This window comes from Echiichthys vipera (genome assembly GCF_963691815.1).
Source record: "Echiichthys vipera genome assembly, chromosome: 4".
NCBI classification, from domain to species: domain Eukaryota; kingdom Metazoa; phylum Chordata; class Actinopteri; order Perciformes; family Trachinidae; genus Echiichthys; species Echiichthys vipera.
Window position 1 is genome coordinate 33698612 of NC_139829.1, and position 16785 is coordinate 33715396.

A 16785-nucleotide genomic window follows, 5' to 3' on the forward strand; every position below is an offset into this window, starting at 1 on the left:
ACGGGTCCAATAAAACACTGCATTTGAATTTTATTCTTTTCTTTCAAGTGATACATCTACGTAAAAGATCTCATGGCCTCGCATGACAAATACGGTACAGTTTCTTTTTACAGCTATTATAAGATTCTTAACGAACAATAGTCTTTTAAACATTCTGCAAAATACGTATAGGACCTAACAGGAGGTCGGTATACTGCGTGGCTCACCCCACAAAGCCTTTAAAAACAAATGTTAACATCACAGTCATGAATGTAAACCAAAATACTTAATCTTTAGGAAGCTTTTCCAAGAAGTCTACCGAACAGAACCGCAAACGACAAGATTTTTGGACATTAGAAGGATATCAAGATTAATATTACTGACATTGAATCTTTAACGGCGTACGATTGAAAGTCTCCCGGCCTCGACCCTGTTCACCGTCTGCACGCCCACGCACACATACAGTACATACAGTACGTACGCATCCTGACGTGCGCGGTGTCAAGGCGGCGCACGAGCCTGAAATTCACGAGAGCGTGACGAGTCTTAAAGGTTATTCCCCCGCTTTTTTCTCGAGGGAGGAAAAAAAACGTAACGACAAAAATACAGTCAGGTGTGTCGAAGCACCAGAGTTGAGTTGGTCGTACTGTGTGTGTGTGTGTGTGTGTGTGTGTTAGAAAAAAGCACGTCTTAAAGGGTCGGGAGCGCCTGTGGAGGGGCGTGGGGGCGTTGGGACCGGAGGAGAGCTAAACGACGAAATACGTCAGTGCAGAAAAGCGTAGGCCTAAAGACGCCGGCGAGCTCAGTAAGTGTCAACGGTCCCCCTCTCGGTGCGACCACGGGTTGTATGCGAGTATGCGCGTACGAGTCAGCCACGGTTGAGATGATTACAGTACTCTTAGGCTTTGATAGACGGCCGTTAAGGTGGCGGCGGTACCTTTTATAGTATCGTCCCTGCGGAGGGGAACGACTCGGTCTATCGTGTCTGGGTACGGCATCGTCGTCGAGCCGTCATTCGATTCCTGTATAATCGACAGTAGACGAAGACGCTAATACAGCTTTAGGAAACAAACGAAAGCCCCAAAAAGCACGCGCTGTTTTTTTGTTTTAGCGCCGGATCATAAACCACAAGTCAAACTCCCGTAGTTCTGTTCAACGCGCTGAAATTTCCCAAAGCAGTAACCAACACCAGTGTGTTTCGAGGACGTCATGAACGGCGGTTTCTCTGCTTTCGGAGCAAATACGTCCACTTTCGTCCAAAGCGACAACTAAAGAGAACGTGTCGGTTTCTCGTGCCGTCGTGTTCATCGACCCGAGAGACGCCAGCTTTGGTTCAGCGCTTCAGGAGAAGGAGAATAAGAAGTGCTTCCAAGCGTGGTGTGGGAGTATTGGCAGGCCCGGTTGTGGTGTTAGAATAAGACATGATGTACTGTTTATCCCTTTTTATTTTGTTTTTGGTTTAGCGGAGCGAGAACGTCCTTAGTCGCCATCGAGTGAACACGAGTCATAACCAGCACAGAACAGCCAGCGACAGCAACTACCATTGCACACGAAGCGTTTTAATCCTTAACTTTACTTGATGATGCTGCGAGAAATGATGAGAGTGAAGTGAAGTGATGAAAAATACCGGACGAAAATCCATTCAGCGTCTTTGGGGACTCGTCAAAGGTTTGTGGAAAATCTATAAATAAGACTAGACGTCTTCATTCAATTTCTGTTTCAAGTATAAAATATTAACTTGTAATAATTGTTCTGGTGTAATTAACTTCCCTTCTTCTTAATACATACATCGTTTGTCTTTAAGCTGACACGTAAAAGCAAACACTGCACTGTCTGCGGAACCTCAAGGTCCAGAAATGTCAACAATCGATCTGAATCAACTCAAATTTATAAAAACCAACCTGTGTTTTTCTTTAAATATAATTTTGACATATATAAGTTAGGACTTCAGTGTACAGTATACATTTGAACAACGTCCTCATTGAATGATTGGTTGCTATTAAACAATATATCTAATATATTTAATCTTTAATAAATAATTTCGTCCAGATAACGGCTGGAAGTGTTTTTTCCCAGCGCTGCGGCCTCTTATCTACCGGTGGCGCCGCTTCCTTTTCCCACGCCCGACGCCTCGCGGGCGAGTCAAAGATGCGCAGGCAGTTCCAGTAGAGGAGACAGAGACAGAGAGAGAGAGAGGAAGTGGTCGGGGGCTATGAGTTAGGGGATGTGGGTTTCATGGAGATGTGAGAGTGGGTCTTCTGTCGCCTATCCATCCGTGCCGTTCTTGTTGGGACTGTTGGTGTTGATGGTGGTGCCGTCCGGCTGCTGGCCGTCTTTGCGTGGCGGCATCCGCTCGTTTATCCTGTCCAGGCCGCGTGCCTCCTCGAAGTTACGGATCTTCCTCGTGGGAGAGAAGCCTTGAATGGCTGAAGAGACACCAAAGAGAACAATGTTCAGAGACCTTGGAGTGATTTCTCTGCTCCTGTCGCTGCAGCATTTGCTGTAAACAACATTCTTTAGCTTTTTTCATCAGCCTCAAATCGAATGGGTTCTGGATTTGAATGTAATAGGCACAAAACACAGTGTCAGCCTAGCACAGTACGGATGATCAGTGAATACGGCACATGCACACGTAAACAATGAGTCCTAAGCTACAACAATAAACCAGCTCACGCTCTGTAGACTTACGGTAATGTCCCGAGACGGCCAGGGAAACCGGATAGAAAACGGGTGCAAATGGAAAGCAAACTTGTAAGGGACTGTTCAGACATACTCTTGGATCATTTCAATTATACAGTTAGAATGGACACTCTAGGGTGAAGGATTTAGAGGTGGGTTTACAGTCAAAGAAACACGGTTGTCAAGGGTACTCTTGCACAAACAGATATCCGTGACAGTAAAGCACTTGTGCTCTTTTGAATTAACCTTAAGTCAGTGGTTCCCAACCAGGGGCACTTTAGGCCAGAGGGTCCTTATGCAGTTACCAGAGACATGTATGATTTTGGAGAAGCTCAAAGAGAAATAAACACCCTAATAGAATAATAAATTGGCGTGAAGCTGACCCTTTCGTACATTTACTGTCATCATAACCAGTAAGCTACCTAGCCTAGCTACAGTGACTGCACAGTACACGAACATTAGTGTCAGTACTAATATCTTAAAAGGGCTTTTTACGACATTCATAGTCTTTGCTTGGCTCTCAGCTCTGACAGCACAAGCAAACACGGAGACTGATGCAAAAATAGTGGCGACTGGCAGTGCAAGCAGTTTCAAAGGGAAGGACTCACATGCTCTAATTTGCACGTGTATCCTGCCAAAACAAAGACTATACGCCACTATATCTTTCCATAGCAAATCTTTGTTTACTGCTATATTAACGTTCTGAATATCATGAATAGCCACTGTAGAGACAAGTGAAGTGTGCAGAAAAACCATTTGAAGTTGAAATGGCTAGCTAAAAGTAATAGATATGCTTTAAAAAGTAAGAGAAAAGGATTAAAGTCATTCATAAGCAGTTGATGTTATATTAATGTAGTAATTAGCCAAAAGTGATGGACAAACAGCTAAAAATATTAGCAAAAAGTAACGATTAAACAGTAGAAAGTTAGCTAAAACTAATGATTAAACAGTAGATAGTTAGCTAAAAGTAATAAACAGTAGAAAGTTAGCTAAAAACCATGATTGAAAGGTTGAAACAGTTCGCTAAAAATAACGATTAAACAGTGGAAAGTTAGCTAAAAGTAATGATTAACCAGTGGAAAGTTAGCTAAAAGTAATGATTAACCAGTAGAAAGTTAGCTAAAAGTAACAATTAAACAGTAGAAAGTTAGCTAAAAGTAACGATTAAACAGTAGAAAGTTAGCTCAAAGTAACGATTAACCAGTAGAAAGTTAGCTAAAAGTAACGATTAAACAGTAGAAAGTTAGCTAAAAGTAACGATTAAACAGTAGAAAGTTAGCTAAAAGTAACAATTAAACAGTAGAAAGTTAGCTAAAAGTAATATTTTAACAGTATAAATAATTAGCTTAAATTAATGATATAAAGATTGAAACAGTTTGCTAAAAGTAATGATTAAATTAGTGAATAATGAGCTTAAAGTGATGTACAAATGGCTAAAACTGTTAAAATAATTAGCTGGAAATATGTAATGAACAGCGACGGACAACCAGTTAAAATAATTAGCAAAAATAATGATGAAAAAGTAGCTTAAAGTAATAAATAAAAGGTTGAACGGTCTGCCACTGTCAGTGTTATTTGTATGAATGAAAAGCAAATCCCTGACTTTTCCACTGCATGAGACAAAAGGTTGGGAACCACCGCTTTAGGTGAAGCTGCTCCGTCTGTGCGGTTACACTCTGCTCCCCTGTCTGTTGACGTGTTCTGCACCAAAGCAACCAAGACTAACTATTTCACATTTGTTGCATTTGATCAAATAAGTGACTCTCATGGCCGAAGTACGTTAAAGTACTAACCGCCGCCATCGACCAGAAGAGGCAGACGGCGTAGCAACAGGCAAACGGTGTAACAGGATTAGCTTCTGAAAATACCCCAGGTCTTATCTTGGGCAGGTCTTAGTGAGCTCATCTCTGTGTGGGGAGCCAGACTTGACCACAGCTGGGATATTCTCGTCAACAAGGAAGCATCCAGAACTCGATACACTTAAACAGCCCCTTTGCATCATGGGATTCATTGTTGTGATGCACGCTGACTTGGGCCTGTTTCAACGAGGGCTGGTTATAATGTCAAACGTTGAATTGTTGCACCTAAAACAGTTGTTTGTTGTGCTTTATCCATATGAACACTTCTACAATTTGATCAAACAGACACTGATCATGCAAGAGCAACCCGCAATAAGTAGTTATACATTAATCAGTGATATAAAAACAGTGTGGACACTAAAAGAACAATAGAACCAAGAACAAAAATACACATCTTAAAGGGTGGGGTCGTGTTTTAAGGGTGAACAACACACACGAAACACAAATGGGACACTTGAGCCTGACAGCCATGCGTACCTTGTGCTTTAGCTGCCTCAATCGTAGCTATGATAACGGGAATTAAGGAAAAGGGGGGGAAAAAATGGAGCAATCAAAGAGAGCCAGAGACAGCAAATACACAACAGTGATATAAAACAGTAAACCGGAGAGCAGCTCGTAGGCCGACACCCGTGGCAGAGTCATGATGAATGCAAAATTCACAGCAGCTGTTGATCAAAACATGTCTGTGGGCGGGGAGGACGGAGAGAAGACGCCTGTTGGAGATTTGAGACGGTGTTGGAGTTAAAGGGTCACAAGGACTTAGGTGTGGAGAGCTGAGGGGGGATTTGGCTCAGCACTAAGAGTCTAAGGCCCGGGGGCGAGGTGCGGACCGATGACCACGCCCGGGAGATGCTGCTGTTTGCCTGACACAAAGGGAACGCTTGCCATGATGTGGCAGTTTGGAACGCACATATATATACTTCTGATTGGATGGATAGGATATGTGAAGGATAATAATAATGAGTTGAATATGAATTAAATCATCGGAGCGCATGAATTATCATCACTGAGAGAAATGGCTGTGCATTCAAGATGAACGGCAGCTGAATGATGGCCGCCGCCTGCACACGGTGAATGGTAACTTCCTCTTCAGTGGTGCAGTATGAGGTGCTTTGTTATTGCTGACACTACAAGCCTGCACTGAACCCTTAAAGGGATATTTCAGGTATTTTGAAGTAGGGTTGAATGAGGTAGTCAGCGCGTTAGCTACAGTAGTTGATGGTCGGTGCGCCTCGTTTGGAGAAGCAGACAGGAGTCCTGTTATAGGTGGGCACAGGAGCTAAGGAAAGTAATGGAGGCAGTAGCAAAAATGTTTTTTTCAGCCACCTAAACAAACGCTCACATGAGAAAATCTATATCAGTGTAAGTGTATACTATATTTAGAATATTTTCACCGCTTAACCTTGCTGTCGGACTTTGCTTTGTGGCTAATTTCAGCCGTGGAACTGAATCTGTGTTCGACAGTGCCTCGCAGTGCCACAGATCATCTGTTGCGCTTAAGCGTAGGCATACGGAGGTTCTAGGGTTGAGAAAATATAGTCCCAAAGGAAAGGACTGCCTGATGGCCAGGTTAAGTGGTGACAATTAGGTGGCTAAAATGAATTCTTACGGCGGTACGTGGTTAAGCTCCTGTGCCTGTGCTTCTCCAAACTGGGGGTGTGCCCAATCATCATCTCCTGAAGGAACACTGACTATGGAGAACTACTTCATACCACCCCACTTCAAAATACCCGCAATATTCCTTTAATGTCCTTAAACGGGTCCATTCGTGGACTGGGTGTTTCCTCTCATGGAACCACCAAATGTCAGCAGCAGCTCTAATAGTATCGTCAAAATCTAAATGGGAAAAACAAAAGTGAAGAATCGAGAAGTAGCGACATAAACACACAATCGCTCGCCCTCCCTTTGTTCAAACCGCCGTAGCCTATTGGAAAGCTGCGGCTAGGGGAGCTGACACGGAAAATGACATTCTCCGAAAGGTCACCAACATACGGTCTCTCCTTCAATTGTCCTGAAATTCTGTGAGCCTCCGGAGTGACAGAGTGGGACTCCCAGCGTGTCCTGTGGCGGACGACAGCAGGCGCTGACCTTTAGATCAGAGGTTCAGTAGCCACTTCCAGGTGACAGGCTGACCTCTCCGACCAGCCGCCCCACAGCTGAGCCCGAAAACTTTCTGCTGTACGAAGGGGGGGGGGGGGGCTCAAGTCAAAGTCTGGCCGGCGCCTCCTGTGGTGGACATGCGATCACTGATCTAGGGCTCTCTAAAGGGACTAGCAGGGCGATGGAGCTACTCGACTGAAACTGGATGTCAGGACAGACGGCGGCGTTTCCCGTGGAACCAGAGGTGTGCTGTGGGGGCGATGTTTTCAAAGACGGGAACATTTTCTGCTGTGAATCTGTAAACATTTCTCACGTCCCTTTGGCAATAACAACAAAACTCCACAGGACTCGTTCAACATTTTGGAAAATACACTTATTTGCTTCATGACAGAGAGTTAGATTAAGTATCCCTGCAGCTCAGGTGTTTACAATAAATATGAGCTAGTGCTAGCAGATGGTTAGCTTAGCTTAGCTTAGCAAATAGACCCCTAGTCCGTGGGGCAGTTGGTGGCTCAGTGGTTAGTGCATGCCCCCCCCCCTCCATCTCACCCTATTTCCTGTCTGTCCTATTTAATAAAGGCTTGGAAAACTGCCCTAGTCCGTATTCTTCTTCTGTATTCTCTGAAATCTGTAGCTTCTGTATTCCTCTAAGGGTGGAGGTCGTGCTGAATGTCAGCTACTAAGGGAATATGAAACATACTTACCGGTCTGTAAGGTCTGCTTTCCCCCTGACAACACTCCCACGGGAAGAGTTCCAGTTGGGGTGAGGCCTTTGAGGGTCAACACATTCTCACTTTCCTCCCTAATTCACAGAGAAAACACAGGCACACACATTACATTTCAGCTAACACACACACACACGCACACACACACACGCGCACACACACACACACACGCATGCAAGCACACACACAGGATATTTAGCATGTTCCCATTCACACTGCTCTGATAGAGTGATGGGCCAGCTCTAAATGCCTCGGGCCAAACAGCTAACATGTGTCCTGGTTCTGTAAGTGGGTCAGTGACAACTAGTGTCAATTTTAGCATCTTAAGGACTGCCTACAGTCATTTACATATTATCTCTCTTTTTCTCTTTGGAGTAAAAAAAACACAACAAAACTGGGGTTAACAACTAAAAATGACCCTTCAATTAACATATTGTTTAAATGTACACATTATATTCATGTTGCAAAGGAATGTGGTCAACTTCTACCTACTAATACTTAATAAAAACACATGTATTTTTCTTTTCAATCTTTATTTCCCTTCTTCTGAAACACCCTCTTAAGCCGTTGACCCACATGCACAGGTCTGAACGACAGGCGGCTCTGTCCCTGCCCACTCGCAGCGGCAGCGTTAATATGGAATAATGTCTAATGTCATTATACAGTCGAGCGTTTGTGCGTCGTGACTCATCTCGTGCCAGCTCATTAATCCTAGCGGGGCAGCTTTGTGTCTTCAAACACAACTGCATTGTGCGCTCAACTGACTCCATTCACTCCACCGACACTCCTGCATCTCGCTGACCCCGCTGCGACCCGCAATTTAATTTGGTCATTTCCCCCCCCCACCCACCCACCCACCCACCCACCCCGCTGAGCTCACTGTGATAAACACATGAACAGAAGCCTTTTTCCTGTTAAGAGTGTTATCATGAGAAAGGAAGAGGTACATCAAAGGGATGAAGCATTAATGTCCGACCTGAGAACGGAGAAGACTCGGGCCATTTTCCCCACGGCGCGAATCTTGTTCCTGATGACCTCCTTACGCATCGCTGACGTTCCACCTGGAATAAAATCCAGATTATAAGGTTACAGTTTACCACCTTTGGTATTCAGCTCTGTCGTTCACATCCTTTGCTATTGATTTTCTTCACATTTACATAAAGTGAAGTGTATGTCGTATAAAAACCATTATAATACCTTAAAATAACACTAAAGAAGAATGGATGAGACATCAGAAAGATGAACTGAGTGTTTAATACTGTGCTTCAAAGCATAGCGGCTGCACCCCACTGAGCAGAACTCCCTCATCAACTTCAGACGTTTGGGGCAAAGACCGCAGCTGATAAATGGGCTCACATTAAAACTACAGCTCCCAGCATTCTGTGTCAATTAAGTGCGTGCCAGGACTCAATTTCAATTCTCCCAAACTATTATTATTATTATTAATGTGGCTTAGATTTATATAGTGTCTTTCTCAGTTCTCAAGGCGCTTTACAGAGTCCAGGTTCCATTCATTCCGACTCACACAGATGTACGTGGTGGTGGTAAACTACGTAGTAGTCACAGCTGCCCTGGGGCAGACTGACGGAAGCGTGGCAGCCATTCAGCGCCTACGACCCCTCTGAGCCCTCCTCAAACATACAGCAGTCATACACATTCACACGAGGCAAGGTGGGTGAAGTGCCCAAGGACACAACAACCATGACACAAGTAGGGCAGGGTGGGGATGGAACCGCCAACTGGCGTCCTGTCCAGGGTGGACCCCACCTCACGCCCAATGTCAGCTGGGATCGGCTCCACCCCCCCGCGACCCCGACAGGGACAAGAGGTTGAAGATGAATGAATGATAATTTATGCTGACCCCTCCAAAAACATACCAGGCAGACTGCATCATATTCACCACAACAATGTTTGGTTCCCCCTCAATCTTACCTTCATATAAGTCATCTCCCTCTGACATGAGCTCATCATCAGAGCAAATGTTGAGTACATTGACCAGCATCTCCGTCACTGTGGAGGGGGAGAAAGGCCGTGTTAGACCTGAGGCTGGGACAAAACCTGTCCGACAGGAAGCTACAGAACCATAAATACAGACATACAATAAAGAGCCTTAAGCTGGAAAGTCCCCAAAACAGTTTAGGGGCTAAACTAAGCAGTGACAAATTCTGTTAGTGCTACATGTCTAGCTTTTTGATTTACAAAAGGTTCCCCTTATACAGCCAGGAATCTCTGTCTTTCTGTCTCCGCCGCATACTTCCAGAGCTGTTCAACTGACCTACTTCCCATTGGGCAGGTGCATTGTTGGGTCTTTGTGTCGAAGAAAGGTACAATTTTTCCAGGTGGCGGTGCTGTAACAACAAACTTTACATTTTGGCCTGCAACTTTTGAACCATTAGTGAGAAACAAGACATTTTATCCCCCTGGATTCTGAGGGTCCGGGTGAATCTATCCATATAAACCCCAGGCTGGGACCAAATAACCAAGTCCAGTTGCTTTTGACTGGAATTGCTTTGAGGATAACGACGACCTGGACAAATGAGAACATTCACAGGCTCATTGCACACTAATTTGGGTCTGCAACCCTTAAAATGGTGCGGGAACGTGAAAGTTTGGCCTGGAAAATTGCAGATTACAGAAACCACCCACGGTTTAGTCTGAGATGCAAACAAGAAAGGCTTACACCCACTAGCCTATGCTTGAATTCCACTATGAGAGGGAATAGAGTGGAGAAAATAATCGAAAAAAGGCTCAAAACCAACTCCTCAGTGAGCAAATAAGACAGGTCAATTTCACTTTTGAAGTACTTAAAGAGAAAGCGGACCTCTCACTACAGAACCTGGGACCAGTCCCAGCCTGGTCCTGGTCCTGGTCCTGGTCCAGTCCCAGCCTGGTCAGATGTGTACATGAACTGATGAAGCCTCTTGGATGAGAGGTGAAACGTCTTCCTAGACAAATAACCAAGTCCAGTTGCTTTTGACTGAAACTGCTTTAGGGATAACGATGACCCGGACACATGAGAACATTCAGGGGTGGCAGTAGCTCAGTCCATAGGTGACTTGGCTGGGAATCGTCTCCTGGGCAATGCCGAGGTGCTGTTGAGCAAGGCACCGAACCCCCAACTGCTCGGGGCGCCGGTCACTGGCAGCCCCCTCACTCTAACATCTCTCCATTAATTGCATGTATAGGTCCTGTCTGTGCATGTGTGTATTTCGGGCCTGTGTGTGTAATATGATTCTTCTTCTTCTTCTTCACAGGCCTATCCATTTAGACCACATCCATTTGCGTCTACACTGATTTTCTGCCATTTTGAATTGTGTCCAAATCCTTTTTTTCTCTACTCCTCCTACAAACTGTGAGAAATGGTCATCAAATTTTGTACAGAACATCTTTCAACCAAACTGTAAAAAAGTTACTTCGTACAGTTTTGCTAAGCTGGCCCTCAAAGTTTTCTCCAATGGCTGTGGAAAAACTGTCATATCTCTTCAACACTTTGTGCTTTTGCAACATTATCTGGTGGAGATATGATGTCTGAGTGACCGTGACAGAGTTGGTGCCATTCGGTTGACAGGTGCCACTGCAACAGCATCATCTCACTATAAAGGGAGGGGTTTCTGTCTGTCTGTCTGTGTACGTATGCATGAATGTCCTTTGCATATCTCAAGAAACGTTCATCCGATCTACTTCACTCTTGGCAGGTGTATTGCTGAGGAGCCAGGTGAGGGCAGTCTTTAATGTGAAGTTGATCGGACGAGCGGTTCTTGCGAGAGCCGCTAGCAGAACTTCTGGTGGCCGAGCGGTCAGGTTGATCCAAACGTGCACTGCGTTAGTTCAGTAAAGGGGCTAACATGTTTGACTGTACCACTACCTTTCCACGAACCATGCGTCCCTGCCTGCCAGCTTTTCTAGCTTCCTTTGGGAGACCCATTCACTCCACCCAATTAACTTTGTAATACCAACTGTATTATATTATATTATGTTGAAGTGGTATTTGTGAATAAACTAAATTAAAACGCATTTAAAAATGTTTCCAATCATACAGCAAACTTACCTTTTTCACCAACGAAAGGCAAAGACCACGTGAAGACATCCATAAAGTTGGGCAGCCAGTAAGGGTGGGGGGAGCAGTTGAATTGTCGGATGTTCATCACGTTGTTCTCATATTTTAATACAGCAGCTGGGGGAAAGAGAGGGGAGGAGAGAGTCAAGGACTCGAGTCTGGTAAAACACAGCAACGATGCAGGTGAGTAGATAAAAAGGGAACCTTTATTGTTGTAGACATCTAGGTAATTAGGAGCTGAAAAGATGGTGATTAATGAAGGGAAGCCGGTGGTCTGGCTTTTTCTGTACATCCGATACCTGTCACAAACAAACAGACTCATCAACATATTCTATATTATGGTATTTTAGAAATGCATTAAACAGGTGTGGCCTTACTTACCCTGCATCTTGTGCTTCATGGGCTCTTATTACAGACAGCAAGTTATTATTTACCAAAAAGTCACAGACTGCGGAGTAACTGCAAAGAGAAGGGAAACCAGAGAGAGAGCGTGACCTGTCAGAACGCTGTGGAGGGAGGTCAAAGCTTACTACACACTTAAACCATTAAAGGAGCAGCGTGAGGCCATTTATGACTTTACCGACTGTTGTTTGCTTCTGGAAATATTTTCATATGCCCTCTGGCCCACTGAGCTGGGGGGTTTAAAGATGCAGAGCAGCCAGAGTCAGGCATGTGGTATTTATGCTCCGCTGGCCTCTCCAGAAGCTGGGGACCACAGCCAGAGCCCACGGAGGAAGGCAAGAGAGTCCTTCCTCGTACTACCGGCTAGTTTCAACTACTGAGCTACTAAATTGGTTGCAGTGGTGGAAAGTAAGTACAGCATAAGTACTGTGCTAAAGTATCATTTTGAAGTTTTTGAGTATGGCTTGAGTATTTCCATTTTATACTTTATACTTCAACTCTACAACTTGTCAAAGAAAAACACTGTACTTTTTACTCCATTACATTAATTGGGTCGTTTAAGTTAGTGGTTACTGAACAGACTCAGATTATTAATACAAACAATTATCAACATGAAACAACATATATGATGAGTAAGGTAAGAAAAACTTTATTGTCTGTCGCAAGTGACAGAAATTCATCTTTGACAGGTTCAATTTACACAAAATAAATAAATAAATACGTACAAACCAGACAAACAATGACGACACATTAATGCCAAAAGATGCTGTGCAGTGCACAGGGGTGACTGAGTGGAGTGAGATGTGAGTGTTCAGTGTGGTGATAGCAAAAAAGATATTTTATAGATGTTTTTCGTGCCAACGGGACCTCGTAGCGTCAACCTGATGGCAGTGAGTCAAAGGATTGGTGGAGGGGGCGGGCGGGGTCCTGTGTGATTGTGTTATATTCATCTCATCTCTCATCTCATCTTCTCATCTTATCCGGGGTCGGGTCGAGGGGGCAGCAGCTTTAGCAGGGGACCCCAAACTTCCCTTTCCCGGGCCACATTAACCAGCTCTAACTGGGGGATCCTGAGGCGTTCCCAGGCCAGTGTGGAGATCTAATCTCTCCACCTGGTCCTGGGTCTTCCCCGAGGCCTCCTCCCAGCTGGACGTGCCTGGAACACCTCCCTAGGGAGGCGCCCAGGGTTCATCCTTACCAGATGATCCTGAACCACCTCAACTGGCTCCTTTCAACACAAAGGAGCAGCGGCTCTACTCCGAGTTCCTCACGGATGCTGAACTTCCCCCCCCTGTGTTATATTGTTATAGATTAAGCTTCACAGCAGTGGTTTTGCTTTTTGTACTTTAAGCACAAGTTGATGCTCATACTTTTGTACTACTTTTGTTACTTTTAACAGAGTAGTTCTACAGTGTGGTATTACTGCTTTTACTGAAGTACTCTGAGTCCTTTTTCCTCTACTCACAGGTTGCATCATTAAAACTGCTGGGAGGTAACATATGTAGCAGTGTTCAATCAAAACTATCAACAGGAAATCACTGCAGCATCCCAAGCTGGAACATAATATCCAGGAAGCTAAATTATATATATATTAAACGACATTGCTCATACTTTATAAAGCAGGTATGACTTTTTATTTACATACACAGAGTGTGTTTCAGAGTCTGTAGTACCAGTGGCAGCTCCAATTCAGGCGGCACAAAACAGAGCGTCTCTGTATCAGAAGCACCAGAAAACATGCTATATCGGGTAGCTGGCTGACCTACATCACTATGGAGGTCATGTCACCCAGCCCTAAGATATAAAATCCGATGTTTACTGTATAAGGAAAGGAGTAAAAACGTCCTCCTGACACAAACAGGTGCAGGTGCTCTTCTGTTTCATTACACATAAACAACAAAGACTGTTCTTTCCCGTTCTGTTTCCCCAGCCGCTTGCATCTGTTAACCTGTTTGGTAAATGTCATATTTAATGTGTTGACCTATTTTGAACGAGCCGTTTTTGTCTGTTAACCCGTTTGGAGCCTCGATAAGCTGACCTACAAAAACAGTGAAGCTACATCCTCTGTCCTGTGTGATGCAGCCTATTTTCTTATCTGATCGTTTGTCGTTGTGTTGTAGCTGTTTGAGACGGGCCGCAGCGGGAGCGGTGAAGGCAGCTGTGTTGTCCAATACCTGAAAAAGTAAGAGCAACCTCTGACGGAGTTATGGTTGAAGTGTTCGGATGTCTTTTCGCTGCCATAGTCCTCACCGGGGTCCGCCCAAATCAGGTCACACATTGGCCCAAATGCCGGAGGCTCTTTAAACCTGTCTAACTGTTGAGCAAACACACACACACACACACATACACATTTAGTAGAGATACTGTATGGTGTAGACTAGGGGTCAGCAACCTTGGGCACGGATGCCACCATTGGTACGCAGTAGCTTAACCAGTGGCACACTAACGTAACAAGACATTCTTAAGGGAAATTATGTCGCGCTTTCTCATCCGCATGCCACATGACCTCTTTTTAAAGCCATTAGCTGAAGTTTTTCCCTACTGAAGCTTCATGAAGCCTGTGAATGTTCTCATGTGTCCAGGTCGTCGTTCTCCCCAAAGCAGTTTCAGTCAAAAGCAACTGGACTTGGTTATTTGTCTAGGAAGACGTTGCACCAGGCTGGGACTGGACCAGGACCAGGACTTTGTTTGGACATCACTGCTTTTACTCTACATTCAGAATGACCCGTCCAACTCTGTCCCTGATCGGCTTGTACTCGTTGTCTTCTTCACAGAATGTGGCGTAGGTAGGGGAAAATAACTCTCCCAGAGGGTGCTTCATATCACTTCATGTCCAAAAGGTTGCCGACCCCTGGTTTAAACCACTATGATAAAAGGTCAATGGACGGCACCAGCCATTCCAAACTAATATTACTCTTAATTCATTTGTTTTCAGTACAAAAAAAAGCCTTTAAAATAAACCAAACTAAGTGATAGAGAATATCTAGATCTGATATAGATCAGAATTTCGATTTTGACCACAACCTCACGTGCCAGCGATTGATTTCCTTACTTTCCTTATGTCGTCGAGGCAGTTGATTTCCGGTGAGAGTCCGCCGTGTACACAGAGGAACTGTTGGTTGAGCAGGGCAGCGAGGGGCAGGCAGTCAAAGGCCTCCATACAGGCGTCATACACCCGCTCAGAGTATTTGATTTTACCTGCAGCAAACACAAAGAGCATGAGAATAATATGAAAAACCACACAAGGGAAAAAACAAACAGCTCAAAATATGGCTTCTAACTTCTGTTGTAGCTGCTTATTCAGATGATAGCAAGGTTTTGTCTTTTAGTGCTAGAATAAAAATCCTCCAAGCCGTTCTTCTATCTGTTATTGACTACGGTGGTATTTTGTACATGCGCGCAAATACGTGATCTTTAAAAATGCTCGATTCTGTGCACCACGCTGCTTTTTTTCATCTCTGATTCTGGTTTCCGAACACACCGTTGTGCTCTGTGTGAGAAGGTTGGACTATCTTCATTACACACCCGTAGAACGGAGCATTGGTGTTTCTTTACGAGGCTGTTTTACATCAACTTCCATCCTTTCTGTGTTCTCTACTGGCTCCAGAAACACCCGAACCTGCAGTACCTGCTCCAGAAACACCCGAACCTGCACCACCCGCTCCAGAAACACCCGAACCTGCAGCACCCGCGCCAGAAACACCCGAACCTGCAGCACCCGCGCCAGAAACACCCGAACCTGCAGCACCCGCACCAGAAACACCCGAACCTGCAGCACCCGCGCCAGAAACACCCGAACCTGCAGCACCCGCTCCAGAAACACCCGAACCTGCACCACCCGCTCCAGAAACACCCGAACCTGCAGCACCCGCTCCAGAAACACCCGAACCTGCACCACCCGCTCCAGCAGCCTTATTATGTTCAATGTTCCTCCAACCATCACTGTGTTTGCTGAAAGTGCTTTTAAATGTTTAGCTCCTTTATCTTTAAAATAAACTCCAGGATCATTTCAAACTGGGATCGCTCATCAGCCAAAGCATTTCAAAAGCAGCATTAAGGACTTTTTAAATACAATTTGCTGTTTTATTTTGTGTATTTATCATGTTTAAGTTGTGTGTTGTTTCGGTTCTAAACGTGAAAACTTGTGTGTTTATGCTGCGGTCTTGGCCAGGACGCACTTGGACGGTAATATTCCTGGTTAAATAAAGGGTAATGAAAATGAAATGAGGTAACACAGCTCCTCAGCTAGTAGGGCGGTAGAGGAGTACAGTGGTAGGACAGATGATTGTTTCCAGGCAGTGTTGGCTGTGTCACTTGCACAACACTGCAGGTCAGATTAGGGCAGGAGGAAGTGGACTCCTTATAGGGCATGAGCAGCCAGAACACAGACAGCACAGCGCGGCGTGGGCGGTAAAGACAGAGTTAAAGACAATGCTCAGGCACTGGGTGAGTGCTGCAATCAAAAGTCTGTAGATTAAAGCTTTGCACCTTAAATGAACACTATTTTATCATTAAGCCCATGGAAGTTTTTAGTATCTGTAGGTTTCTGTGTGTACACAATGATGTAGACATTTGTAAATTAGAAATGATAATCAGGTACATACATTTACATTTAAATACAACGAAATCTCCATACGTCAAACAAGTCTACGTCTCTTGATCCTTCTTAGGCGTGAACCCACTTATGGTCAATGGGCAAGAGAGCTGAGAGTGAGAGACAGAGATTCACTTGTAGGGGATCAGGTGATGTACTGTTTTATAAGGGTTGGCAGCCATTCATCACCCGTGTTGAGAGCTGTGAGTTGGATATCACATATTGACTGTGATATTGTCCGGATGTGAATTTTGCTGAAACTGACGTTATAAAACTGATTACCACAATTCTAATTCAATGTATTTGTACTTTTTGCTTTTGTGAATTTATACAGGGAGCGTGTGTGTCGTTCATCTGGTGTGTGTAGACTGGTCTGTGTGTGTTACGGTT

The 16785-nt window shown here is 44.6% G+C and overlaps 1 protein-coding gene across 2 annotated transcripts in view; it reads right to left on the reverse strand.

Moving 5' to 3' along the window:
• Positions 1–7: 7 nt before the first annotated feature.
• Positions 8–16785, reverse strand: part of ppp3cca (protein phosphatase 3, catalytic subunit, gamma isozyme, a) — a 38337-nt gene continuing 21559 nt past the window's right edge. Inside the window, exons 5-14 of one of the 2 annotated variants that reach the window (XM_083912967.1) lie at positions 14854–14999; positions 13976–14115; positions 11781–11858; positions 11604–11698; positions 11391–11516; positions 9275–9352; positions 8319–8403; positions 7322–7419; positions 4995–5021; positions 8–2405 (exon numbers count right to left, since the gene is read on the reverse strand). In XM_083912967.1, the coding sequence (XP_083769093.1) occupies positions 2245–2405; positions 4995–5021; positions 7322–7419; positions 8319–8403; positions 9275–9352; positions 11391–11516; positions 11604–11698; positions 11781–11858; positions 13976–14115; positions 14854–14999 (1034 nt within the window). In that variant the 3' untranslated portion in view covers positions 8–2244. The remainder of the gene's footprint in view (positions 2406–4994; positions 5022–7321; positions 7420–8318; positions 8404–9274; positions 9353–11390; positions 11517–11603; positions 11699–11780; positions 11859–13975; positions 14116–14853; positions 15000–16785) is intronic. The other variant, XM_083912968.1, reaches the window with a different exon arrangement.